Source organism: Marmota marmota, unplaced genomic scaffold, assembly GCF_001458135.2.
Source record: "Marmota marmota marmota unplaced genomic scaffold, marMar, whole genome shotgun sequence".
NCBI lineage: Eukaryota > Metazoa > Chordata > Mammalia > Rodentia > Sciuridae > Marmota > Marmota marmota.
The window spans coordinates 30,781,210-30,806,171 of record NW_025999977.1 but is presented as its reverse complement, the minus strand read 5'-3'; the positions used below and the strand labels follow the sequence as shown (position 1 = coordinate 30,806,171).

The window sequence follows — 24,962 nt, the reverse complement described above, 5'->3', positions numbered from 1 at the left end:
TTAAACGAAACTAGTCTTTTTTTTTTTTAGATACTTATGCCATTAAGTTCTCTCTAGACTCAGACTTTACTTGTGGCATTTCTCTGCCTGGAATACTCTTTCCCATGGTGTTCCCCTAATCAATTCATATTTATTCATTAATTCTCAGTTTAAATGTCATTTCCCAAGAACAATAATCTTCCCTGAGACTCCTAACCAAGTTTAGTCCTTCTATATTAATACAATATTTTAATATTTATGTAAGTACATATTTATTATGTCTCCCCTTCTATAGTGCCAAACCACTGCTTGAAACTCAATTATTATCGTCCCACTATAACCAGAGTATTAAGAAAAACAAGCCAAAAAAAACAAAAAACACCCACGCTCTAAGTTCCTTACCACAACCTCCACAGTACCATGTGATCTGACTCCTGCCTCCCCTCTTATTTCTTATTACACACCCCTGTTCATTCCCAAAGCCCTGGGCCATTTGGACTTCTTCTTGTTCTTTTAACAGGATAAACCCATTTCCCACCTTAGAATCTTTGCCCAAAACTTTTACCTCTGAATGGAATGTTCTATCCCTAAAAATTCACATGGTATCTTACCTCCGCCCCCACCCCAGGCCTCAGTTCAAATGTTATCTCCTCTGTGTGGTCTTCCCTGTCCACTCAATCCAAATAGTGACCCCATCCCTAACACTTTAAAGGGTTTTTTTCATAGTCCTTTTCAATATCTAAAATAACCCTTTTACATTTATTTACATTTGTATCTTCTAGTGTTCAACACTAATCATCTTGTTGATCACTCATTCTATCTTCCAGTACCTTAACACTTAGCCTAGAAGATGCTTAATACTTTTTGAAAGAATATATTTAAGCATTTCACTCAGAAGTCTTACATCTACCATTATCTATTTTAGAAGCAAATGTAATAATTAATTAGTTTGGGGAAATCAAAGCAAGTCAAGAGTAGTTAAGGGTATTGACCACAAAATTACAATGAAAACTGATGGTTCCACAAAGTAAAACACTTTGATTTAAAGGAACTTAAAATTAGTAAGTACTAAAATATCACAACAACCAAATGTGGAGATTGGTGATTTTGTAAAAAACCAACAATTTTGTTCTTGTTGTAAAGAAAGCATTAGTTTTCTTTTTTCCTTAATTGAAAAAGAGAGGGGGGAAAACCCTAGGAAGAAAGCCTTTATTAACATAAAAATTTACCTGGATTAGTTAGCTATAGTTACCTTGTGGCTAAGTTTTTTTCATAGACATGAATAAAGATATGCACCTCAGATAAACACATACAGAGGCTAAAGACTTTTTAAAATGCAAGTGTGGCAAAAATGTTTCAAAGGTATCATGGAAAACACAATGATGTGATTCACCTACCTTAACTCCATGATGATATCTCCACCATATTTGGCATAAATAAACATAAAATATTTCATCAAACACTGATAAAGGCAACTGAATAAAAGAGAACTATAGGTAAATTTCATTAGAATACCTGCAAATATCAGCATCTGGTGATTACCTACAATTACAAGTCTCTGAATTTAGTATTAACCTAATACTTTAAATGTCAATTAAGTCTTGTGTATAGAATACTTATTATATTTCCATTCTTATATGCCAAAGTACCGGAACGAGTAGATTTCAGTCCTACAGTATTTTTCCTGATTCAGTTCCAAGTCATTTCTCCCTACTCAGGGCCAAAGTGGGTCTTTCAAGGTTAAAGCTAAAAGACAACTAGATGATTGCCAGTTTCTCAAATCTCTCTCTCTCCTTACCTTAGCACTAAGTATATCTAATAATCTATTCATCACAAGTCCTACAAAAAGGCACCTATCTTTAAAAAGACCCATGGTTGCCAGGATTAAGGGAGAGGGAAAGATGAATTACAATTTTTTTAGGGCACAGAAATGAATTCTCTATGATACTATAATGGTGGATACCTGATGTTATACATTTTCCAAAAACCCACTGAATACGCAACCTCAAGAGTGAACCCTAGGGGGCTGGGGATGTGGCTCAAGCGGTAGCACGCTCGCCTGGCATGCGTGCGGCCCAGGTTCGATCCTCAGCACATACACACAAAGATGTTGTGTCCGCCGAAAACTAAAAAATAAATATTAAAAATTTTCTCTCTCTTTCTCTCTCTCTCTCTCCCTAAAAAAAAAAAAAAAATGAACCCTAATGTGAACTATGGACTTCGATAATAATAATGTGACAGGGAAGATTAATCAATTTTAACAAATGAACTACTCTCATGCAGGATGCTGGTAGTAGAGGAAGGAGGAGGAATGTGAGAACAGTACTTTCTGCTCAATTTTGCTATGAATCTAAAATTGCTCTAATAAAATAAAATCTACTTTTAAAAGACACCTGTCTTTTTACTGTTTAATCATACTTCATCTTAAATCTGTCAAATTCATACATTCAACATGGATTCCAACAGCAAAATTTACACTTTAGAGCTGACCTAGATCTGTCAGCAAACCTCAAGCATAATTTTTAGATAAGACAATAAAATGGTGCCACAAATCTGCATTACAATAAACTGTTACTAATATTAGATTACATCAACTCAAAACTAAACTTACAAGAAGAGAACAAAGTAAAAATCAATTTGCTTTTCAGAAGCAATTAAAGTGTATTTTAGGTTATTATTCATATTTCAAACAGAAATCTCAAATTTTTATGGAAAGTAACCTTAATTCTGTCTACTTAGTCCATTTATAAAACCAGTTATCTGAAAGAAAGCAAAGTAATGTTTTAGAGTCCAGTACTAAGACCTAAACTTTTATAACATATATTCAAATGAAAATAGAGCTAAGCATTCAATAGTTCATTCTAGCACATATTTTTAAAAACCTTAAAGAGGTTACATCAAGGTACACCTTTTTTTAATATTTATATTTTAGTTGTAGTATTTCATTTTTATGTGGTGCTGAAGATCGAACCCAGTGCCTCACACGTTCTAGGCAAGCACTCTACTACTGAGCCATAACCCCAGCCCTAGGTACACCTATTTCTAAGAATTTATTTTAAAGGAATAAACAAAAATACTAACAAAGATGTACAAGTTTACCAGTGTTATTTCTAGTAGTTAAGATTAATGCTGAGTATCTCAAAAATGGAAAGTGGCTGAACTTTGAGCCATATTACACAGCTTTAAAAACACTCTTTTTTTTTTTTTGAAATTTTTAATATTTATTTTTCAGTTTTTGGCGGACACAACATCTTTGTTTGTATGTGGTGCTGAGGATCGAACCCGGGCCGCACGCATGCCAGGCGAGCGCGCTACCGCTTGAGCCACATCCCTCTTAAGAAATAGGAGTGTTTTTTTTTAATTAGTAGGAAAAAGGCAGATTACAAATATAGATTATCCCCAGTTTTGCTTTGCTTTGAACCTATAAAAATATAGGTAAATGGGGCATGAGAAGATTGGAGACTTCAAGTCATTATAGCAACTGGTACCAGAATTCTCTACCAAAAGCAGCAATAAAATTAGACATAACAAATTAAGGCATTATTTTCAAACCCTTACTCAAGCAATATAAAACAGTAACCCCTAAGGCAACACAAGGTGAATTGTTCCCCCAGTTCTTTGGACAGGAACAATTCCCTCCACAGCATGATGTACTAGAACACAAGCAAATAAAGATCCCAGGATTACTAACATAATAGGAATCTGTAAGGCAGGGTGCAGGAGGAAAAGGAGTTGTGCAGATGTGTGCCCAGAGTCTTCAGCATGGGAAATAATACCAAGGGGACAGCTACTACAGGATTAGGAAAGAAAAAGCCACAGGAAGTCAAACAATTCTGAGAAACTGTGGAGTTCTGACCCAGTCAGAGTAGAGTTATCTTACAATTCAGGTGGCATCAAGCTGGGACACTAGAAAGGCCACATCTTAGAACTACGGACCATGTTCTAGAATAAAGCCTTTTGAAAGACCATTCAAAGCAAAACCTAAAATCAAGACTTGGAATGATCTGCATGACACACAGTTTGAAGATTTAGTACAGACAACTTGGGAGGATGGGGAAAGGTCTTCTAAATTTTCCACAGATCCTCAGTAATGAAATATAGAGCCAAGCCTACACAAGGTCAAGATCTACCAGTAACTGAACTGCTTGCAACAACAAAATCTCGATAACAGAATCTCACAATGCATAACATGTAATATACATGATCAGAAATTACTAGACATACAAAGAAGAAAATGTAGTCCATAGTCAAGAAGGAAAAACAGCAAATAAAAACTAATCCTGAAATGACCTAGACTGGGAACTTAGCATAGAAAAGCTTTTAAGTAGATACTGTAAATATATTCAAGGACTTAACAAACAAACAAACAAATAAGGTCTTAATAATAAATGAATAAACGGAACATCTCATCTAAGAAACAGACTATTAAAAGATAAATGAAGCCAGGCACAATTGTGTATGCCTGTAATCCCAGGGACTCAGAAAGCTGAGGCAGGAGGATCCCTCTTCAAAGTTCAAAGCCAGCCTCAGCAACTTAGCTTCTCTCATAAATAAATAGGCTGAGGGTGTGGTTCAGCGGTTAACTGCAAGAGAGAGAGAGAGAGAAAAAGAATATTCCAGAACTGAGAATTACAATAATTTAAATAAAGTAGTCACTGGATAGACTTAAGTAGATTGTAGGTAGTTTAAAAAACAAAATAGGTCAGTAAACTTGAAAACAGAAATTCTCTAATCTGAAGAACAAGGGGAAACAAGAATGAAGAAAAACAGACTCAAAAGAACTATGCAGCAACATCTAACATGTAGCTAGTAAACCAGAAGTAGTACAAAGAACAGAGATGAAAAAATACTTGAATAATTAAAATGTTACCGAATTTGATTACAGACCCAAAAAGCTCAGCAAATCTCAAGTTAGGATACATATAAAGAAAACCAGGTAAGTCAGATTGCTAAAAACTAACTATAAAGGGAAAATCTTTCAAGAAACTAGAGGGTGGAGTGAAAGAATGATACATATTACACAAAGGGAAATAATTCAAATAACTGCCTCTTATCAGAAGAAATAGGGGGGCAGAAGACAATGGAATGATATCTTCAGAGCCCTTAAAGAAAAAAGTATCAAACCCAGAAACTAACATTCAAAAATAAAAGCAAGGGGTTGAGAGTGTAGGTCAATGCAAGAGGTCCTGGATTTGAATCCCAGCATGGAGAGTTGGGCAGCAAAATAAACACAATAACCAAAAGCTAATAATATCTGTTGCCAGCAGATGTATACTACATAACAGGCAAAATGATGTTAATTCAGGCTAAAACATAATATTACTTATTGGAAAGTCTCTTAATTACTTCATATAGATCTGAATCAGAAGTAGTCAATAGTTACAAATATAAAAAATTGATTCCTTCCAGTAATTTCTTAAAAGATAACTGGTCATTTAGAGCAAAAATAATAAATTGTAATGTGGGGTTTATAATATACATAGAAGTAAAAAAAAAATAAGACAAATGTTATAAAAATATGAGTAAATGAAATTACACTTTAGAAGTGCCCTAGAACAATGACTTTAAAAAATATAAATGGTATAGCTACAAAAGCAGTAAAGAATCAAAATGGAATACTATAAAATACTCAACTCACCCAAAAGGAAAGATAAGAACAAAAACAAAGGGACAGAATAGGAGGAAAAATAAATAAGATGGCAAACTTAAACTCAACTAAATCCATAATAACATCAAATGTAAATACACTAAATGAGAATAGACGGCCCAATGCATATGAAATATCAGATACATAAATTTTCAGTTTTCTGGTAATCACATTATAAAGCAAAAAGAATCAAAAATAAATAATTCTTTATATTTACTAACAACATACTCCAAATATTATCATTTCAACACAGAAATTCTTTTAAAATTGATACTTTCCCTCATACTGTCTTCAAATCTGTGAATTTAACATGTACAATATACTCAACTCAGACACGAAATGTTGTTTTTTGTTTTGGGGATTTTTTTTGAGAGAGAGAGAGAATGAATTTTAATATTTATTTTTTAGTTTTTTCTGGCAGACACAACATCTTTGTTTGTATGTGGTGCTGAGGATTGAACCCGGGCTGCACGCATGCCAGGCAAGTGCGTACGCTACCGCTTGAGCCACATCCCCAGACAAAAATGTTTATCAGAAATATCACTTATGTTTCATAGCACTTACAATGAAAGAGTACATTCACATATACAAGTTGCTCCAAATATAGTTTTCTACTAAATAACTGAATTAAATATCAAAAAAATTATACTCTTATTTGTAACCATATAGTAACAAAACTTTTTAAATGTAAATTAATTAAAATCAAATTCTGTTCTTCATGCTCTCCATATTGCTTTAATATGTACTGCTCTAATTGACTATTTCTCTATACATACTGGTATCCTATATAGATGATTTTTTCATAATCTAGATAGCTTTACGAAAGTAAAGCAGTTTATCACCCAAAAGTCCCTTGAATTCTATAGTAACAAATGCTTTAATAGCATTTTACAGATAGTTCTATAAATTCAAAAGAATTTACGTACTGCATAAAAATTTAAGAGTTTACTGAGGTATTTTTTTTTAAAGAGAGAGAGAGAGAATTTTTTAATATTTATTTTTTAGTTTTCAGCAGACACAACACCTTTGTTTGTATATTGTGCTGAGGATCGAACCAGGGCCGCATGCATGCCAGACGCGCTTCTGCTTCAGCCACATCCCCAGCCCTACTGAGGTATTTTGTACAAGTAAATAATTTAATGCTGAAAACTAATTTTAAAAGTTTATAGTTACTATTTATTTGCTTCTATAATCTATGACTCCTACAGAACCCTCCATCAGAAATGCAACTTTCAACTTAACTTTGTAACACAAACTGTTTCTCATAGTTAAATGTGGTTCTCTTAACTGAATGAGGGATAAAAAAACTAGAACTAGCTATAAACACAGACCACAGACAGCAAGATCTATAAGGCCCCATCACAGGCTCTATTTAAATAAGCAAAGCCTCAAACATAGGTTTGTCTTCAATAAGCCCTACCCTGATTTCATGACCTTTGCCATAATTAAAATGCCCACAAACAAAGCTCAAATTTATAAATTTACAATTTTATAAATCAAGATTCACGGTGTTTATAATCTAAACACTATTAGCAACTATAAGCTAAGGATCACTGTGTAATCTGCCGGGGCTAACAATCCAGCTTAAAATTCTGGAATTGTGCAGGTATGCAGAATTGTACAGGTATGCATTCTGCTCTGTTTTTCATAATTTTTTCAGTTTTTGAAATTTCTTGGCTTAGCTATGATCTTGGGGGAAAAAATAAATTACCAAGAGTCAAACTGCTTAAAGAAATTTTTTTTAATTGCCACTCTAAAAAGATGGCATGGCATTTTAAATCTAAAAAAAATGAGAAGAGTATGAATTGTCATCCTGGTTTAGTTACATTCAACAAAGCACAGTTGTGAAGGACAAGGAAACATAACTGAAGGAAGCACATTCTCTAGGCTAGTGCACTTACCAGTAAGTTTGTTAAATGTGAAAAAAAACTTCGTAAATTAAACATATCAGTAAATGAAAAAAATCTATAAAACTCTGAACCAAAGCAACAATTTTCTTAGACACACTATCAAATGCTTAAAATTGGATCAAAGAAATATATTCTTAGCACATAAAATGGTATGAGAGGTTTAGGAAGAGAACAGGCAGACACTGAAATTCAGTGGGAAGTGCCATCACAGAAGTACAGAGGAATTTTGCAATAATGTTTCCTAGAAGTTAAGAAGGTAACTATGATTTGAGATCACCATCAATAAAAAAGGAATTTTTTGGAACACAAATGCTCTCAGCAAAATGTTACAAGCTACAATACCAAGAAAGAGCAATGCAGGTTTCAAAACAAACTTAGCTGAATATTAGAATCTTACCCAAGAGATCTCATCAACAAAGCACTTCACAAGTGGAAAAACAAGAATCATTAAAGAAAAATGTCTTTCCCCTAGTATTTACTATTCAAAATTATAGAGCACCAACAAGAAAAACAATAACCAGATGATAACAACTTTGGAAATAATCGTAAAATCTTTGGAATAATATAGTCCTCCTATGGTTGCTAAAGCAAAATCTACCAGGGAAACAGACCCTGAGTTTTAATTGTCCGTAGAAAAGGAGCTTTAAAAGAGGATCTAAAAAGCTTCAACCTAGTTAACAAAGAAAAATTCTTTTAAGTTACATTAGTGTACACACAATCATTATTAAATAAGGATTTGCTTATATTAAATATCTGATATTTGTTCTTAATTTGTATGTAAAATATTTTTCTGATTTTTCCATTTATCTTTAAGATCAAGTACAACACAGAATAAGATTTCCTAAAAGAATCCCAAAGAGAAATAATGCATTTACAGAAACTAATAATCTGACTTAACACTATTATCCAGGAACCAATTAAGTGGTAAGGTCTAAGGTCTTCTATTAAAAAAAAAAAAAAAAACTCAATCTTCACTCCCTAGAAATGGGAACTTCAAAAAAGCAGCAATGAACAACACATAGGACTACAAGGTAAAAGGCTGTACATTATAATGGATAAGATCAACACCTGGGGCTGGGGATGTGGCTCAAGCGGTAGCGCGCTGGCCTGGCATGCGCAAGGCCCTGGGTTCGATCCTCAACATCACATAAAAAGAAAAAGAAAAAGATGCTGTGTCCACAGAAAACTAAAAAATAAATATTAAAAAATTCTCTCTCTCTCTTAAAAAAATTAATTTAAAAAAAAAAAAAAAAGATCAACACCTAACTCCCCTGAATCAATCCTAACATGACAAACAGAAAATCAGACACTGCATATTCCTGATATGATACATCAAGAAGCATAGCAAGATGTATTGGTGGAAAAAATTTTCAAGAAACCTAAATCTGATCAAAGTTCTAGCTCTAACCTGAAGGAAGGAAATACAGGAGGCAGAAAAACATGTTAAACATCCCTACAGAAATATCCAAAATATAGGTAATTCCACTGAAGAAACCTGAACAAATAAATTACAAAAGCAAAGGGGTTGGGGAAAGGGTACCAACAAAAGGCCAAATATGTTTTCAAAATATACAAGACGTGTGATTACAAAATTCTGTATTTACTCCACCATACCCCTTAACATATTACTCAAAAATATAGTTCTAAACACACGGTAATTACTTTCTCCTATATTCTGGAAGGAGGAACTCTACCCTAAGAGATTCATTATTAGGTGACTGATTAAAAGAAGGTACTCATTTACTAGTATGGAAGACTGAAAAGAATCAGCTTCAAAATCAAATCCACTTGACACCCTACAATGAAAACTCTAAGCCCAGATGACTTTCATTAGTGTATTCTATCAAACACTTAAGTTAGAATGATACCAATTCTACAAAGCCTTATAGAAAAAAAGGGGAGAGAGGAGAATGTTTCACAATTCACTTTATAAGTCAGTATTATTACTAATACCAAAACCACAGATAGACATTGCAAGAAAACAAAACTATAAATCAATACCCCTCGTGAACACATAACAAAACCCTTAATCAAAATCTAGTATTCAGGGGGTTAGGGTTATAGCTCAGTGGCACAGTGCTTGCCTAGCACATATGAGCCACTGGGTTCAATCCTCAGCACCACCTATAAATACATAAAATAAAGGTATTGTGTCCATCTACAAATATTTTTTTTTCAAAACTCTAGTATTCAGGATATATAAAGAACTATTAGAATTAAATAAGAACCATTCCATTTTTAAATAGGCAAGGGATTTTTAACAGACATTTCAAAGAAAATATATCAATAGCAAACATGCACATGAAAATATACTCAACACCATTAGATGCTAGGGAAATATAAATTATTACCACAGTAAGATATTACTACACACCCTCTAAAATGGCTAAAATACACAAGACCAACAAAAGAATGGAGTAAGAGACATTTCAAGAAAACACGGCCATCATATATATTTCTGGCAGAAGTGTAAAATGATACAGTTAACTTCAAAAAAACTTTTTGGCAAAACCTTCTAAAAATTAAACATTTGAAAAACAACCAGTATAGGGCTAGAGATGTGGCTCAAGCGGTAGCGCGCTCGCCTGAAAAACAACCAGTAATCACCCTTGGAACATATGACAACAAAAGACTTGAACACAAACGCTTATAGCTGATTTATCTGTCAGAGTCCAAAACTGGCAACAACCCAAACATTTGTTCATTTACTAGAAAATGAATAAATGTGTTAAATTCATAATAGAAATGAAAAGAATTTTATACGTGTGTATACACCCACAAAAACAGGTAAATCTAAAAGTAATGAAAAGAATTTTATACGTGTGTATACACCCACAAAAACAGGTAAATCTAAAAGTCACATGCTAAGTGAAAGAAGCCTCACATAGAGACACACACACACAATATTGTACCGTATGATTCCATTTATGTCGAATTCTAGAGAAAGTATAGACTACACTGACAGAAAACAGATCAGTAGTTATCAGGAGCAAGGGTAAAGAAAAAACTGACTATGAAAGGACATTACAGAATGTTTTGAGGTACTGGAAATATTCTGTATCACAACTGTAGAAAAGGTCAAACTACAAATATGTCAAAATTCAAATTGTGCTCCCAAATCAGTGAGTTTTATATAAATTACATCTCAACAGACAGATTTTTTAAAAATCAGATGTGATCTATTCTTCTTACCTCTTTCATTTATCAAACACAAGAATTAAAGCAATACAACCAATTTATCAATCACCTTCAAGAACAAAAACATTCTAAGGGTCACAATATTTTATAGGTGTATTGTCTGCTTCTAGGATAATTGCCCATGAAAGTTATACCAATGTAATTAAAAACTGAAGCTGTCTTCCAATTCTTTCACTAAATTTAATTTAAAATATTTTTTCATAACCTGAATATAGGGACTTAAAAACAATTTCAATGTCTCCAATGCTGACAAATCCTTTTTTTCTGGATGAATTACTGTGAATACAGTACCTGAACATGCCTAGATATTTTGGTTAAAAAACAAAAAGTGATTATGAAGTTACTAATAACTTAATTTCTTAAAAAACTCTGGAGGTATTTTTTCATAATGGGGACAAAGGGCATTTTCTAAGTTCTACAAGTGTTTTATGCATCAATAGAATGTCAGAATGCTCCCTAGAATATACACCATATCAAGATGCACAAGGCATACATTCAAGTTCTAGTACACATGCTCAAAAATTAGCCTCAATACTTAAAATTAAATATATCACTCACCAAGAATTTAGAGATCATGCAGCCTATTCACTCATTCTAAAGTAAACACAACTCAACCACTACAGGGGGTAGGGAGGAGGAGCTGGGCCAGGATTTTAATATAATATAATATAAAATGTATAATATAATATAATTTTAATATAATCAAAATTTTAATATAAATAAGATCTTCTCAACTGAAGATCTTCTGAAAACTGTATATTTGGACTCCTTAAATCTGGGGTGCAGCTTGAAACTGCATTTCTAGCTAACTCCAAAATGATGCCAACACTACACTCCTGGTCCTCAGAACATGTATAGAATAACAAGGGTCACAATATTTTACAGGTTATTTAGTGTGTAAATGCCATACATTTAGTTTTATTTCATGTAGCCTAATGATGCTAAAGCAAAGTGTTCAGGAAGGGAAAAAAAAAAAAAAATCAAGCTAAATTATAACATTCTATCCATCCTAAGATGTGCGTACACACACACACACACACACACTCTTGATACAACTAACATTTCATACTACCTATTGGGGATTCTTGTGTAAGAGACAGGGTACGTAAAACTATCACTACTTAAAAAAAAATAGAAGGGGCTGGGATTGTGGCTCAGTGGTACAGAGCTTGCCTAGCATGTGCGAGGCCCTGGGATCGATTCTCAGCACCACATAAAAATGAATAAATAAAGGTATTGTACCCAACTACAACTAAAAATAAATAAATATTTTTTAAAAATAGATGGAGAAAATGTTATAAAATGTTATGATACAAAACTAGGGTTGAAAACTAAAGGTCAAAAGTGATCATTAGTCACATGGGTGAGCTTTTATGACAATACTGGGCCTTGCCTCCCAGGATAATGCAGTTTGGAACAGAAATACTGACAAAGCATAACATGTACTTCAGTAAGACAGAAGCAGCTATTAGCCAATCAGGAACTATAAGAAAGTTTTAATCCATAATTTTCTCTCATAAAATAATGTCAGTAGGAATTTATCAAGTTAAATTTCTCTCATACAAAACTGGACCTATAAAATAACAACCTGCAAAAACAAAAACTCTGAAGACTCCAGAGATGAACCTATTAACAATGTCAGTTATCATACTTTTCCCCACTAGTCTTGCCTCTTTGGCCAACAACAGGTTGTCCTAAAACACCCATGCTTTTAAAAATGCTCTCAAGAGGCTATAATATAGTTCATCTCTTTCCTCCATTACTATTGAATCAGGAAAAAAAAGAGTTGTTTTTCCTGTAAGATTCATATATTATTTTATACTTGAAATCTAACGTTTCCATAGTAACCAGCACTGATGTCTCACAATTTTTGCTGTTCCAACTTAAAGAAAACTACGGCATAAAAAAAAAAAATGCTTTTATGTATTTATCTAAATAGATGAAGAAAAAATGTAAAATAGATTATAAATATGTTAGCTCAAAAGCAATTTTCCCAAAGCTTGCCATCAAATATTAACCAGTTCTTTAAAGCACACACTTGAATATAAGTGTACTTTAAAGAAAATACAAAAGTTAATTTAAAAGATATATGAAGTAAGGTTGCAGTTCATGAAGTCAACTCTGTTGACTATTTAAGAGATGCTAGAATAAGTGATGGTTCAGAGGACTCTAGGCAACAGCACAAAAATTCAGCAACATTCTATTTAGGTTCTCCAAATCCTCTCACTAAAGTAGTTCTCCATTTTCTTCCAAAGAGAAGTCTTACAGAAAATCTCAAGAAATAAAAAGGGTCCTACATCTGCTCTCAGGTATTTTGGGGGAAGTGGGAAAGTAATATAATTTTATTCTGTTGCCCAAAGTGAGAGTAAAACAATGGAACTTTTTAGTTTAATATTTTTTTTTTAAAGCATTCTTTTTTTTTTTTTTAGAGAGAGAGAGAGAATTTCAATATTTATTTTTCAGTTTTTGGCGAACACAACATCTTTGTTTGTATGTGGTGCTGAGGATCGAACCCGGGCCGCACGCATGCCAGACGAGCGTGCTACCGCTTGAGCCACATCCCCAGCCCATAGTTTAATATTTTTAAGGAAGTTATTTTTTATATATCCTAGAGGAATTCCTGCACAAATATGTAAGAGAAACATGATTTCTTGTTCACTGAAGTATTAAAAAAAAAAAAAAAAAAAGGAAGAGGGCTAGGGCTGGGGCTGGGGCTCAGCAGTAGAGCACTTGCCTGGCATGTGTGAGGCACTGGGTTCAATTCTCGGCACCACATACATATAAATAAATAAAACAAAGGTCTATCAACAACCAAAAAAAAAAAAAAGGGGCTAGATTAAAACCTTTAAAAAGGAAGAAAGAAATAAAACAGCACAACCTAAATACCCATGGATAAACCGTAAGTCAGAAAATTGAAATTAATAAGTAAAATCTAAATATTGATATAAATCAATATTTAATGAAAAAACAAATCAAGCCACAAAAGAATACATGATTTCAGCCACTTACTATGATTTTTTAAACACAAAAATTTTTATATCTATTATTTATGAAACACACATACACATCATAAAACTATTTAAAAACCAGAAATATATGCCATGTTCAGGATAGGTATGTATATAAAAAGGTATTGCGTGAATTCCTTAACTGTCCTATTTCTCTCTTAAAAGGGATTCAAGCCACACACAGTGGCACATGCCTGTAATACCAGCAGTTCTGGAGGCTGAGACAGGAGGATGGCAAGTTCAAAGCCAGCCTCAGCACAAGTGAGGCACTAAGCAACTCAGGGAGACCCTGTCTCTAAATAAAATACAAAATAGGGCTGGGGATGAGACTCAATGGTTGAATGCCCCTGTGTTCAATCTCTGGTACCCACTCCCCTCAAAAAAGGATTCAAAACTGATATGGCAAATATGTAATAAGTTGTATGCAATAGGAACCTGAGCTCTACTGTATCTTTATCTGTCACGTTTGTAAATTTGAAGCATATTACAATTGTTTTTAATGAAACATACTGTCTCAGAATTTACTTCCCCAAAGAGTGAACTTACAGTCACAGACTCAATGACTTTCACCCTGTGAGTGTAATCCTCAACAACCCTGTGACCTAGCTATCATCCCAATTTCAGATGGAGGAAGATTCAAAAGAGTTTTTTAAAAAAATTCTTCAAAATTCTATAGCTAAAATGTAGTACATACATCACGATTTCTACTTTATATTAAGCCCACAATGCTATTTTAAAACTGCCTTTTCATGTTATTCAATATTAAAGGATAATTTATATAAATATCACTCATTGTTCCCCAGTGGCATAAACAGATAAAGTAAGGAGGCTCAAAACAGTCAAATGAGTCCCTACAAGTCTTTTTTTTTATTCTCTTGGTTGGGAGCTGCTTTTCCCCCCTCCAAATTTTTGTTTTATTGGTGCCTTATAGTTATACAAAATAGTAAGATTCATTGTGACATATTTGTACATGCACATAATATAACAATATACTTTGGTTAATTTTGTTCCCTAATACTTCCATTTTCAGACCACATTTTTTAATGAAAACAACATTTAAAATGAATCCTAATACTAGCTCATCTACTATGAGTAAAAATAGACAAGTACAGAATATAAGTAGGATTAAAGGGTTTGTTTTTGTTTGGAAAAAGTGAGTTTCCTAACTTCTAGTATTTGAGATTTCTAGATCCCTAACATTCCAGATAAAACTGGACTATTGGACAATAACTAGAGTAATCAAAATAATCAGAACTACAGATACACATAACCCTTCATTAACAGAGGAGGTCTTCTTGCTCCAGAATTGTCAACCCATTGTAATTTAGTTATAAATGGTCTACAACTGAGTTATAGTATCAGTATTTAATTAGCCATAACCACAGGGTAAAACAATGAGTGCCACGCATACTAAAGTTTAAGAACCATCCAAGGGCTTGCTCAGAATATAGACTCTTGTATCTCACCTTCAGAATTTGGTTCTGCTCATCAGACATGGGGCCCAATCTACATTTTTAACAAGCATCCAGTAACAACCGCCAAAGTAATTCTGATGTGCAGGATGAAAGAATTAGAATTGGAGGAACATAAGCCTTTATTCCTTCTATAAGCAGTCACTGAATACCTACAACATGGTTCTAGGAACTGAAGATTCACTAGCAAAAAATAAAAATAAAAATAAAAATCTTGCTCTTAGGTACTTACATTCTAAAGATGGAGAAATAGAACACACAAACAATGCCTGCTAGTGTTAAGTAGCACAGAGAAATACAAATGGGTTAAGAGAAACAGAACAGGGTATTGCTATTTTCTAAGAGTAATCAGCAATACCTTCTCCAATAAGGAAACATTTGAGCGGAAAAAGTGAATGAGGTACACATCTGGGAGAAGAAAGGAAAACATTATTAATTTCTTTCTCATCACTCAAAATAATTTACCATGTGAATTATTATTTTTTTTGTGTGGGGGGAGTACTAGGGATTGAACTCAGGGGCACTGAACCACATCCCAACCCTATTTTGTATTTTATTTAGAGACACAGACTCACTGAGTTGCTTAGCACCTCACTTTTGCTGAGGCTGGCTTTGAACTCATACAGGATCTTCCTGTCTCAGCCACTGGGATTACAGGCTGTGCCACTGTGCCCAGCGGGAAATAATTTTAGGTGGTATATTTTTTTTACTACAGAAGAGAGGAAAACACTTAAGAGTGTCTACTTTGTGCTTATACCATGTATTATCTTTTTAATCTTCAAAATCACTTTGTGGGGTAGTTACAAATTTCCTTGTTTTCATAAAGGAGGACACTGAGTGAGGCTCAAATTAAATAATCTGCAAGAATACAAACTTTGTATGTAGTCAAGTAAGGATGCTCAGCCAGGTCTTTGTGATTATCAAATCTATCATCTCACAACTATGCCAAACTCCACCTTTATTACTAAAAGAAAATATCAGTTGAATAAACTCGGTCAATGTCTACCTGCATTATTAAAGGAGCATATCTGATGAATACAATCAGATCTGAATTCTTATGTGGTTAGGATTTCTAGAAACCTGGAAAAATAAAAAGATTACCAAAAATTAAATATGTTTACATAAAAAGGATGCTCTCATTTTTATAACAAATTTTTGGCACACCGCTATTTTTTCCAAAACTTCCATGTCTAAACTCAATCATTTATATAGCCAACAAATCATTTATACAAGTTCCAACATTGGGAACACAAGTTTTTTCTTCATAAATTTTCTAGAAGGGCAAGTTTTAAATTGCAGATCTTTAAGATGCAATAAAAGGATATTTGCCCTTGGCAATATCTGCACATATTTTACAACTCATTGTTTCATATTCAGTACAACTACTACTGCAGAAGGCCCCCCACCCTACCTACTTCAGACTAATAATTAGAAAACATAGAATCATACTAGATACTAAAAGCACAATTCACCAATAATACCCTTACTCTAGAGGTTCTAACACAAAAATGTATAAAAGGATAGTAGAAAGAAAATCTAACTGAGTAAAACAAAAGCCATACTATATAGGATTACGTAAACTAGAGCCATTAATGAAGACATCCTGGAGATGGCTGCATTTCTCGGGCCCTGGACATCAGGTTAAGGCTAACCTTAAATACAGGCTAAGAATGCTAAACATTATCTCTGAGGAGAGGGCTACTGAAAATTCTGGAGCAGAGACAGGACTAAACCTATGTTGCAGAGATAAACTAAAAGTAATGAGTAAGAAGTGTAACGAACTAAGAACAGGGAGATCAGATAAAAGGCAATTTGAAGAGCCTAGACATGAGAAGCCCAAAGTCAAGCTGACAATAAAAATGGGAAAAGATGTATGCAAAAGCTAGTTCTTAAACATCCATCTTTTGGCCTAGACAACAGATAATAATAAACTATTCCATATTTTTCATAAGGGACATTTTCTTTTCTTTATTAAGTGACAAAGTACTCCATTTCCATTTCCAAAAGTATTTTTCGCACAGTGAATCCAAGGTTTTGTCACACACAGATCAAGAATCCATCAAAACCAGAGTAGGTTTCCTCAACGCAGGCAAATAGTTTAATCATTCCCATTTTGGCTCTAAAATTAGCTTTGTAGAAGTTAAAGCAGACAGGTAAGAGGAAAATTGTGAAAACCAAGAGAATCTCCCCCTGCTTGCCCCCCAACCCTCTCTCTCTCTCTCTTTCTCTCTCTCTCTCTCTCTCTCTCTCTCTCTCACACACACACACACACACACACAAATTTAGAACAGGGTTATCATGACAAATTTCAAAAAGGCATTTGCCAAGACCATGGAAAATAAGACACTAAATTCCATTTTGCTACATCTCTCTACCTCAGATAACTGTTATAGCAGCAGTTTAAAAAAAGAAAGTATTCAAATTCCAGACTTGTCGCAAAATTCCTACTACAAGAGCAGCTGTAAAAAGAAGGGAATGGTGCCAAAAACAAATAAACATCCCTCCAACCAGATAAAATGTGACTAATTTGAAAAAACAAAGGAATAGGAAAGTGAGAGTTTCCCACTACACTCTCCTTTTGTCCCTTCTCTAGTTAGACAATTTTAGGGTACATGTGTTAGAATTCTTTGTGGTAAATAAACACATAAGCTCAAAAACAGAGGGAAAGGGGAACACAACTCTGCTGTTTTAAGTCACATTTTGGGCTACTCAGACAGCTTTTCCAGGAACTATCCAGTCATTTAAATCAATTCTTTGCTCTATTTGGCTACAGAAAAACAGCCCCATATTCCTTTTTTTTAATTAAACATGTTCTAACACTATTTGTTCTTCCAGTTACCTCTAATTATGTTTTTAAATACTTGTTAAGCATCCTTTTTAGACTGAAAATTCTTTAAAATCAGGGACAAGTGCTTAAATTAATTTTGTAAGGTTACCAACATATCGAATAATTTTTCTTTTTATCGAATAATTCTTCTCCATGAATTTCCTTCACCAACACTCGCAGTAATTCTACTTCTGAAATTATAAACTTAACTCACAAGTATGCTAAGGTCTCCCTGATCTCCCATTTACATGAAAGCTTGAAGCAGGGATCTCTATACTTTTCTATGCTGGTATTCACAAGCAACTGAAAAACCTTGCTTATAAGGTAGATATGAAACGTCAAATAACAGCATAAAAGGAAAAAAAAAAGTTCTGCCCAAGTATGGTCTTCAATTTGCCTGCCCCAACCCACCCCTTCTCTATCCCAAAAGAAAACTAATCCCATTCCTTTCATGTTCCCCCTTATCCACAAAAAGCATAACTTTGAACACTCAGTACATGCCAAATGTTTTTAAGGCATTATATTTTAATCTTAAACTTCTAAAGTAAGTTTTTTAAGTTACAAAATTGAAGCTTACACTATTGGTATGACTCTGCACCATGTACAGCCAGAGGAATGAGAAATTGTGCTTCATTTGTGTACTATGTGTCAAAATGCATTCTTCTATCATGTATAACTAATAACAAATTTAAAAAAATAAATGTTTAAAATGACATTGGGGAGAAAAAAAAAACTGAAGCTTGATGGTTAAACAGAGCTGAACCTATCCACTATTTTCTTCTACCACAATTCTGGGCACTAAAGCAGATGCCCATAGTCTAGCAATTAAGAGACAGGCACAAGTAATCAATATTTCACAAAGAATTTAGAACAGTAAAAAAACAAAGCACTCCAACAGCATACCTAAAGAGGAGGTTGGCACTAAAGTCAGTATTTCAAAAGTTGCCAATTTAAGAAATATATTCATGTGAAAGAAATTATTTTAATTTTTTAAAAATATACTATCCTTACCAAAAAAATATAAAATTAAAAGGCAATTATAAAAAATAATTTATTACATACAAAAGGGATTTTAAAATAAAAGAAACTGAGAGATGGTCAAAGAAGCAATTAATAAAAAGAATTCATATTTCAATTGTGATATCAATATTTCAACATCAATTGCAAAAAGAAATACAAATCAGTCAGGCACTGTGGCACACAGCTGTAATTCAAGCAACTCCAGAAGCTGAAGCAGAAGTCTCACAAGTACAAGGACAGCCTGAGCAACTTAGGGAGACTCTATTCAAAATAAAAAATAAAAAGGGCTAGAATGTTTACCAAGCATGCATAAGGCCCTGGGTTCAATTCCCAGTACCACCAAAAATATATATGTACATATTACAAATTAAAACAGTAAAATGCTCATTTTTACTTATGTGTTGGCCTATTTTCCCCCCTTTCTTGGTACTGGAGATTGAACTGGAGTCGCTTTACCACTGAGCTACATACCCAGCCCTTTTTAGACAGGGTTAATTAAATTGCAGAAGTTCCCACTAAGTCATTGAGGCTGGCCTGGAACTTGAGACCCTCCTGCCTCAGCCTCAGAGTACCTAGAATTACAGGCATTTATTTTTAACTAAAACCCATTGTGAACAAAGACATTTGTAAACAAACACAAACCTTACCCTACTGGAGAAAGAAAAGGTGTAACCTTTGTGAATGGATTTGGCCAGGGATAGCTTCAATCTTAAAAGTGTACATGCCATTTGACCCAGTCATCTACTTTTAAGAATCTATCCTAAAGGCCGTGATTTATCTGCAAAGACATTTAGCCAACATTATTCACAAGAAATAGCCCCATCTCCAAAAAGAGAATTAGCTAAGTAGTACTACATCACCATTAAAAAAAAAAAAATCATATTGTAGGGATTATTTAATCATATGGGAAAATATGAAACAAAAAAGCAGATTACAACAATCACAATGAGGTCTCAATTTAGGAAAAATTAAATTATTCCTTTTTAAAAGAACATAAACTAAAACATATTCACTAAAATACTAGCAGTGGTTAGTTACCGTTAACAGGTATTTTTATTTTCTTCTTTTTCTTTATTTGTATTTTTCAAAGTGTTTTCCAAGATTTATTCATTTATTTTTTAATACCAGGGATTGAATCCAGGGGCGCTTTACCCTATCATGAGCCACATGCCCACCTCTTTTTTTATTTTTTATTTTTTATTTTGAGACAGGGTCTCACTAGGGTGCTCAGGGCTTCACTAAGTTGCTGAGGCTGGCTTTGAACTTGTAATCAATCCTCTTACCTCTGCCTCCCAATTGAGTCACTGGGATTACAAGTGTGCACCATCACACCAGCAAGATTTGCTGTTTTTAAAATTTTAAAAAGTTAAAAGCTAGGACCATGAGCTACCATTTTACACACAGTAAGCTTAAAAATCTATGATCATCCTGTTCAGTAACATGTTTTGCTACAACTTATACATGACAAATTTCTATCATAATATCCACTTGTAAAAAACATTTAGCACCAGCCATATCATTCAACCTTCTCAATTTCTAGCATACTTCAAAGTTTAGCTACTTTTTGAGAAACAACATCCAAGTACCCTGCCATTTTTCTGCCTCTCAATTCTATACAAAAAGTTCCACATAGCCAGTCCACACTGTCATATCTATTAAGAAATAAAAAGGCTGATGAAAATACAACAGCAATTTATGAAATTTTTATCAATAACTGTCTTCAAAAAAAAATCTAAGAACAAGGGTGATTTTCTGCAAAAAAAAACTTCTCTCCAACTTGTCATTCAAAATAAAGTCCTCCCATTTTTATAAAAGTGAATTTAATCCAACTTTTTTTCTCATTGATCTGTGTATTAGAATGGTGAAAATTTGCACAGCTTATGTGTAAATTTTTCCTCTTTCAAGAATTTCTATATAGAATGCTTTAGAGTTTCTAAAGTGCCTAAATAGATAATACCTCTTTAATGAAGAAAAAAGAGAGGGAAGAGACAAGAAAGGGAAAAGAGGACAGGAGGGAGTTGGGGGAGGAGAAGCAGTTTGTAGGGTGGTACAGACCTGTAATCCCAGCAAATCTGGAGGCTGAGGCAGGAGGATCACAAATTCAAAGTCAGCATAGGCAACTTAGTTGTTAGAGTCTGTAAACAAGTCAAAATAACACCTGGCATTTTGCCAGGGGAATGTTAAAGTTCGTAAACAAGTCTGGATGGTGCCTGGCAAAATGTCAGAGGGAGTGGTTTGAGAAGTAACAAAACCGAGCCATTAGGTGTAGAGATTCCTGATTGGTTGACTGATGTATCTAGTTTATGCTAATTAGATAAGCTCTGTGGAATGTATAAATACTGCTCCTGTCCTGCAATAAACGGCTCCCACTCCTGCTGTATCAACGTACAGAAGTTATTCGTCACCCCCCGATTATTTTGCTGCAGCCGGACTGCGGCACTTAGTGAGACCCTTTCTCAAAAAAAAAAAAGAGTTGGGGATGTAGCCCAATGGTAAAGCACCCCTGGGCTCAATCTCCAGTGCCTCCCCCCAACACCCCCAAAAAAGGAAGGAAAAGGAAAGACCTATAAATTTAATAGGGTAGATATTAACCATCAGGAAGGCACAAATGTTACAGATAAACACAATAGTCCTAAAATTAAAATTCAAGTCTTGCTGGGTATGGTGATGTGTACACATCCCTAATCCCAATGAATCTGGAGGCTAAGGCAGAAGGATCACAAAATCAAGGTCAGTCTAGGAAATGAAGCAAGACCCTGTTTCAAATAAAAGGAAAAGGGCTGGGGATATAACTCAGTGGTAGAGTATCCAGGGATTCAATCCCTGGTACCCACCCCCAAAAAATAAAAAAGTTTTTTTAAATGTTAAGGATACAGTTCTAATTGCTGTCCATGACTCTACCAAAAAGGATTAAATGAATTGGAAGTCACTGTTTAATGTGGTTTTAAATCAATCATTTTTTAGGCATTCCTTGTATATGACAGGCTGAAGTAGATTTTGCAGATCACTGTTTGAAAAGCCAATATTTGGAAACTGCCATGACCTTAAGCTAAGAAATGAACTCATACTGAATTCTGTAATTGAAATAATTCCAGAAGGTGACCTTGTCACATGATTGAGTCTCTAAAACGCATGCTTACTGAAATGAAGAGTTAAGAAATATGTATACTTATATTTACTTATATTTTATTTTTAAAACTGAAAAGGCCTTCCAAGTCACAAATCATCTATTTTAAAAATTAATTTAAGTTCAAAGTCTCAAATAATCAAACATTATAACTACTTCCAAAAGAATATTTGGCACAGGGTTAAGCAGTTTTGCCACATTTAATACTCAAAATAACCCTATAATGAACATATTATCCACATTTCACAGATAAAGTTAAAAACTTTCCCCCACCCTTGTCCAAACTAAACCTCCTTACACATTAAAGAAAAAAATTATAACTTTTGATTGCAAATGTACTTTACACATAATAGAACAAGTAGTGAAACTGGCACATTCTTACATGTTACTATGTCTTATACACAGCTTTACAAACTGTAAAGTATTACAAACACTTGTACCCTATCATCTGCTTCCCACAATAGCCTTGTTATGAAATTATCATTACTACTATATATGAGGGCTTCAAAGCTTAGAGAGCTTAAGTCACTCAGCTTATGACTCCTTGTTCTTCTTCCACCACATTTTCTTCTCTATGATTAAAGAAACATTGCTACCATATCAGCATTTTGCAGGGAAAGATGAAATGTACTAGAGACCCGAGCTATGCATCTTTCATCAATTACATATTTCTCCAACTAGTTATTAGAATTACTAGCTAACAGGATATCCAGCTAATCACTAACTGATGTCAATCATAGAGACACAAGTTGTATGAATAAGTTTTATTAAGCTAGTAGTTTAGCAAAGGAATTACCTAGATTGTATGTATACTGACCAGAAGACCAAATTCAAGTAAGTCTAAAGAGCACAGTTTCTCTTTGGGAAAACAAAGGATGTTTAAATGAGTCTTTCATGATTTCAGCATTGTTTCTAGTAGCTATCATCTGCCCATCTAGTTACTGTATAGCCATTTTTTTCCAAAGTAGTGAAGATGGCTGCTGACACGCAGTGTTACAATTCTATCCACAATATATGTGTACACCAAAGCACATAAAGATATATTTACCAATAACTTAAAAAAATCATTTGCAAAATGGTTACTTTGGCTTTGCACTTCCAGCCATTTCATGCTACTCAATAATGAGCAGAACTGTTATACTTTCTTCACCAATTGTTCTACTCTCTTTCATATCTACCTTTTCCCTTTCTACTTTAAAATTTCCTAGTCCACTTGGTGACTTGCCTTCTCATTCCTTTTTAAATGGCCCAATCTTCTCTCTCCTTCATTAGTTTATGCTTTCAAATTTTGTTTATTCAACAAAGCCTGGTCATTCCTAGTTATATGTGATAATGTCCAATGTATGTGGGACCCCTAGCCTCCTCCAAGTCTGTTAAGAGTGCCTCAGTAGTTTCTGAGACTGTGGAGAAATCACATTCACTCTCTTCAATGAGAATAACAGAATTCCTTCACAGAAAGGTTTTAAGAAATAAAATCAAGACAAGATTTTAAAGTGTTTTATAAAGTCCCAAAAATTACCCTGTTGCCACTGTATTTTCTGGTTGGCATTTCCTTCTGGCTAAACACTTTTAAAACTATAGAGAAAGCCCTCAACTGTTCTTCTGTATGGTGAATGGCAAAGGACAGTTAGGGTGGAAGAAACTTAGTTGAGTAATGGATTTATTGTAGGATCAAGTTCAGTTATTCTATGTTCACATCTATCAATGACAAATTTTCTAGAAAGTAAGTAACACACCTGGCTTTTGAAATCTCAAAATGGCTACAAAATCAGAATACCACCACACTTTAAAAAGGGGGGGGGGGGGTTAGTTGTTCTTTGTCTTNTTAAAATCAAGACAAAGAGGTGTGGAGGGGTCGGGGATAGCCCTCAAAGGTAGAGTGCCCCAGGGTACAATTCTCAATACCACAAAAATAACAAAGTAAAGTGAATACCTGTGTTTAATATTTAATTCAAATGTTTTAAATTTCATCCAGTAAAACTTTTATCAGATTGTGAAAAAAAATCAGAAAGCACGTGCTCACATTCAGTATATTTAATATACTCTTACCTTAGCTCGACGTACTTAACTCTAGGCTTTTACTATTTATAAGCCGTTGAGAAACTTTATGCCTTTAAGTAACATCAAAATTCTCAATCAGGATTCCAAACGTTTAATTCACACCACAGTGAAAGATCAAATGCTAAACTCCTAAAAATAGGGGTGCTATGAGTGAGAGAAACACACAACATCGTGCTGCCAACGCAACTGCGCCTTCGAGGGGGCAGGGGCGCCTTTACACGTACAGTAGGAGCTCACATTCAGCAAAACCGGGGAACGAAGGATCAGGTGACTTAACACCACACTTTCAGTCTGATCCAAGTGACTAGGAACCCTAGGCTCAAAACACCAGTTTGACACCTAAATCTAGACTTGAGACCCTTGCCACGCGCAACTCGCTCAAATGGGTCGGGGACTGAGGGCCCCCCCCTCCCGCCGCCCCTGAACGCGAGCCCAAGCACAACCCCGGCCTGCAGACTGCGGTTCACTTCAGAAGAGTGTCGGGAGAGCCTTCCGACCTGGCAGCGAGGTGTCCGCTCTCCTCACGTCCTTCTCCCCGAAGGGGCCCATCACGCCCCGGCCGCCCCTCGTTCTCTGTCCGCGCGAAGCCCAGAGGGCAGAGAGTGCCCTCCAGGTGACGGGTCGCCTCGCCGCGCCCGAGATCGAAGGACTGCGCGGCGGCGCCGCCGACCTCCCCGAGTCCCAGCCCGCAACCCTGGCTCAAGGCCGCCCCC

General features: G+C 34.6%; 1 protein-coding gene across 4 annotated transcripts in view; it reads right to left on the bottom strand.

Annotated features, from left to right (window-relative positions):
• The window catches only part of Atl2 (atlastin GTPase 2), a 54,351-nt gene that overhangs the window by 28,328 nt on the left and 1,061 nt on the right, over positions 1-24,962 (bottom strand). Inside the window, exon 1 of one of the 4 annotated variants that reach the window (XM_048804532.1) lies at positions 24,747-24,935. The exons of the other annotated variants lie outside the window; for them this stretch is intronic. Within the exon in view, the coding sequence (XP_048660489.1) occupies positions 24,747-24,798 (52 nt within the window). The 5' untranslated portion in view covers positions 24,799-24,935. Of the gene's footprint in view, positions 1-24,746; positions 24,936-24,962 lie in introns of those variants that run through there. 4 annotated transcript variants of the gene reach the window in all.